The 5,000-nt window shown below is 32.1% G+C and overlaps 1 protein-coding gene across 9 annotated transcripts in view; it reads left to right on the top strand.

Annotated features, from left to right (window-relative positions):
* Window positions 1-5,000, top strand: part of LOC124948807 (box A-binding factor-like) — a 56,280-nt gene that overhangs the window by 40,543 nt on the left and 10,737 nt on the right. For all 9 annotated transcript variants that reach the window (XM_047492998.1, XM_047493001.1, XM_047493002.1 and 6 more), the window contains 2 exons: window positions 246-379; window positions 706-1,044. In XM_047492998.1, the coding sequence (XP_047348954.1) occupies window positions 246-379; window positions 706-1,044 (473 nt within the window). The remainder of the gene's footprint in view (window positions 1-245; window positions 380-705; window positions 1,045-5,000) is intronic.

The following is a 5,000-nucleotide window of genomic DNA, read 5'->3' as shown; positions in this document are numbered from 1 at the left end:
AATACATACGATAGGAAATAAACTCGTGAAATCGAGAGAGAGAACGATACGATCCAGATCGTGAAATCAATCGATACGCAGGCGCGTTCAATGTATTTAAGATTCCCTTGGGTAGGGGCGTTCTCGCGTACGTATGGTACGTAGTACGTTTAGATGCGTAAAAGAGAAAGAAAAAAGAAGAAAATAATACTGCGAGCTTAAGCGTTAGAGGATAGAGACTGATATTTCAACATCTCGTGTTACAGTTCGTCGTTGTATCGTACGATGAGCGGCGTAGGGACGATTGGTGCTGGTGCAGGGGCTACCAGTTACAATTTACCATACATGACGAGTAGTCCTACAGAACTTTCAACTTCTCCTCAGTTGTGGAATGCTCAAGGTAAATATAATAATTATTATTATTATTCGTTTGAATGTAGAGAACAAAAGAGAGAGAGAGAGAGAGAGAGAGAAAAAAAGTCATTAAGAAAAGATTTCTCTCAAGTTTCATTACAAGGACTAAAAGGAGATAACAGAAAATTATCAGAAATCGTATATTAACTCATAGAGTTGATCATTTGTCACGTGATATTTTGTGATCGATCGTCGCAAAAATTCAAATGAATTTTCTGTACTTTCTTTTTTGTCCTTTTTTAATCTATTTTTATTATTTATTTATTTATTTATTTATTTATTTATTTATTTTTTTTTTTTTTTTTACTCCAGTAACCGGTCTCAGTACAACTTTGCCATCGCTCGGAGAGGATTACGGAAGTAGCAAATCTTCGACCGCGGTGACTCATCAAGCTTTACCTGCTTTCTCGCAACCTTTCGGAGGAAGACCAAGTTTTCGTGGATATTCGCCGCCGTATTCGTCTCAGCAAACGACTACGGGAAATAATACCGGGAGCGTTGGTGGTGACGCGACATCCTGGACATACGTTTCACCATCGAACGATGTCTCTCTGACATCTCAATACGGCGCACCCTCGAGAAGACAAACGGCCAATCCCTCGACTACGCCTACGCATAATCAACTCAGTGCTGCAGCCAGCCTCACTGCGAGTGAGTTGTCAATTTTTTCATCATTCATATTCTTCCTCCCCTTTTTTCGTACGGAATCTCGATCATTTCTATTAATCAATACGTTATTATTATTATTTTTCCTTGAAAAGAAAAAAGAAAAGAAAAGAAGAAGAAGAAGATGAAGAAAAAGAAGAAAAAAAAGTTTCTTTTTCTCCCCGTCGAATCTTTCGATTAAATATTCGAATCGAGATTCCGCCGTATGCTTTTTTTTTTTCTCCTCTCTTTTTCGATTTACAGGTTCACGGAATTATTTTTTTTTTTTGTTCTCGATTTAATGTGATTTTTAACCTTAAAGAATGTCTACCTCCTTGACAAATTTTCCAAACGAGTTTCTGCCTTTCCATGGCTCGTTACCAACGGAATTAAGGAATTTAAACGGATAGTTCTTACTGTCAAGATAAATATCGTCGGTAGTAGCGCAATTACGAAAGAAAACTAGTGTTACTTTCTAAGCGAGCGAAAGCTTAAGTTTAAATGATAAAAGCTTTTAAAGTGTATTTTAATTGACATAAAGAGCATTACGTTGAATGTCGCATAAATTAGAAAAATAATTAGACGGTATTGAGCATAGACATTTAGTCGGGATTGTAATATTAATTAGAATTTTCGTAATTGTTTTACAGATCGATGATTCGTTTTAATTATAACTGATTTGAGACATTTTTCGTATGTTTTTAATCTCTCTCTCTCTCTCTCTCTCTCTCGCTCTCGCTCGCTCTCCAGAGAAAAAGAAAAAGTACATTTTTTAACGAATCAAATAAATTTTTACGTTTATATTTTAATAAACAAAATTCTTGAAATTTATCGTGTAACGAGAGAAACGTGAGAAAAAAACAAATTATTACCGTCATGAAATTCCGTTCGTGGAAAAATTGTGATTGTCGTGGTCAGTCTCTTTATCTCTCTTTCTTTTTTATTTCATTATTTTATATTTCATTATTCAACAAGATCATTGTTCGCGATTAATTTCGCATATTCTCACGGAGAAGATTAAGGAACAAGAGTTTTTGCGTTTTTGGTGTTCCACTGATAAATTTTTGTTTAAATTTTTTTCTCTTATATATATATATATATATATATATATATATATATATATATATATATATATATATATTATGTCATATATTTAAGAAAAGAAAAAAAAGATATGTACAGCTTGAAATGGAGAAAAAAAAAGGATACAAAATTAATGACGTTTGAAACGTATCGAATTTCGAGAAAGAAAATATAGGGGTTGTGTGTGGTCTAGAAATGTTTGGCCAAATTTCACGCCGACATCAAGGATTTAACAGAATTAAGGAAACTTTAAAGTTATTACGTGCGAGCTAAAATGAAAACCGAATTTGAGTTTAAAAAGCAGGTCATTTTTGAGTGAGAAACTTCTTCTTTCATAGATATACCAAATATATTTATAGTATTGGTGACATTTATCGTGACAAGGTTTTTAGTATTTTGGCTGAGAAAAAAGTTAAATCGGTATTCCTCTTTAACGAGAGAACTCTATTTTCTATCATTTTCTTATTTTTCTTTTCTTTCGAAAATTTGTCTCTAATCGTATACACCTCTATTTTACGATTTAATATCATTATCTGATTAAAAGAATGACGTGTAGCAACTTCATTCGAATATATCAATTATGATTTCATAAGGAATGACGTAAATGAAAAATTATTTTGGAAAAATTCTGCAATGTTAGGATCGATATTATTAAGAGAAATATGGAAAATCTTTTATTAGTTCTCGTTAGGATGATATGTGACTTGCATAAAGTTATGTTCATATTTCTTTTCATTTTTATTTCTTTCCTTTCTTTTCTTCGTATTTCTTTACACTTAGGATGATATACTCAGAGAGAAGAAAAATGGACGTTAAATTATTCGAAGTCCGTGAAAAGTGTCGTGTTCCAAAACTCGTAAATTAAACGTGTGTATGAAAGAAGAAGAAAAAGAAGGAAGGATACGATGTTTTCCACTTCTTGTTTTTTTTTGTTTTTTTTTTGTTCCTTCTAAGAGGATTGAAATTCATCATTTCGTAGGTGTATAGTTATTTCAATATTCTCATCGTTTAAGGTAATTTTTCTAACTCTCAAAAAATAATCCTTCAAAATAAAGTAGAACTTTCAATAGACATTTTAGACTTTCTCTTTCTTCTTCTTCTTCATATCCTTCGACATACGATCGTGCCGTTTGTTCCATAGAAGCACAATTTTTTGTTTTTTTTTTTGTTTTCTTCTTTTCTTTCTCCATGTTGAACGAATATATTTTGGTAGAGATTTACTTCTCGAGACCTTTATCGAGGCCTCTCGGAGATAAACCCAGAGATTTATCTGAGTCTCGGTTCAGTTGTAGTCGCTCCGTCATCACGATAAAAACGCAAATCTTTATTTAGTTTTCGTGGTATACGAAAAAATTGAGAAATCATGTCGATTTCCAAACGATTCATTCTCACAATATATTGGAATATTAATATGGTGATTATATAGAAAGATTATTATAATTTATCGATTGATCGTTACGCTTATTCATATTATTCATTTGTGTCTATATTAAAATGTTATACGTGGTTCGATTAAAAGGAATATTTTTTTTCAATTGATCGATTCCAACAAAAAAGAATTTAATCGACACACCTGATGAGACTAAACTTTCACGATAACGTCACGCACTGAAGAATACATACTTACATAGAATATCGAGGCCAGTCATTGGTTCGACCCTGACCTAGGTAAAATCCTCGCTGCCTAATCTAGTTGTGTCTACAAGCGATACAGGAGGTAACGATAGGACTGTATCTAGTCGCGGACATGCGAGCATATATGATAATTTTTGATATATATATATATATATATATATATATAATTTTAAAAGGAACGTTTAATACTTAAAGTATCTAATCGTTTGTGACACCGGTACTTTCGTGATGTCACAGACTATGTAAAAATGTCGTTACATTTCCCATTTCGAATGAATTTCTTTTTCATAGAATCGAAAGATTTGATCGAAATCTTATTTAGGAAAAAAAAAAAAAAAATAATAAAAAACAAAAACATAAAAAAGAAAAGAAAAATAATCTGCTCATTCCTGCTACTGAAAAATAAAATCGATCTTTGTTTTTGTTATTCTTACATTTAATTAGACGTCTATATATTATTAATCGCGCTTGATAGTAATTAAATCATTCGTTGAACATAGTCGACGATAAAAGTTAAATGTTGAGATAAAATTACTTCTTTTTTTTTTTTTTTTTTTTTAAGAGAGAGAGAGAGAGAAAAGAAAAGAAAAGAAAAGAAAGAGACAGTTTACGAAGATGAAATGTGAATCTTTATCGTACGAGTCAGTTTCACGATCATTGGAGAGAGAATTTAGCGAAGACTCCAATCGAGAGATAAAATGAAACGCGATAACTCGCGTTAATACCCTAATTTCGTCCATATCCAGCTGTAATAATTATTTTCATGTTGATAATATCACCGTGTTAAAGAAAGAGAGAGAGAGAGAGAGCGAGAGAGAGAGAGACATAAGACTCGAGTGAGTTCACAAAGGTCAATTTCTTTATTTCTGACCGATGATGATATGCTCAGTTGAAAAGAAAAGAGAAGAAAAGAAAGCGAAGAAAAAAAAGAGTCGAGAAGAAGAAATTCCTTTTTTCTTTCTCGAATATTTTCCTCCCACCTTAAGTAATTATGTTCGGTCGGTGAAAATTTTCTTACTTCGTTCCCATGCTTCCATCAAGTGCTCTAACTTCTTCATTTCTCGTCTTTTTTTCCCCCTCTTTTTTGTTCTTTTTTTTTCTTTTTTTCTTTTTTTCTTTTTTGTTTTCCACTTTAAAAAAGAGTCACACAAGGACTAGACATCAAAGAAATTATACCGCTGTACATTCATACGCTCGAACAAGATGTTGTTTATTTAATTGAAATCGTTTAATTAAAAATTGCT

The sequence above is a fragment of the Vespa velutina genome, chromosome 4, assembly GCF_912470025.1.
Source record: "Vespa velutina chromosome 4, iVesVel2.1, whole genome shotgun sequence".
In the NCBI taxonomy this organism is placed as follows: Eukaryota; Metazoa; Arthropoda; class Insecta; order Hymenoptera; family Vespidae; genus Vespa; species Vespa velutina.
The sequence above is the reverse complement of the archived record's forward strand: the minus strand, read 5'-3'. Positions and strand labels throughout refer to the sequence as shown.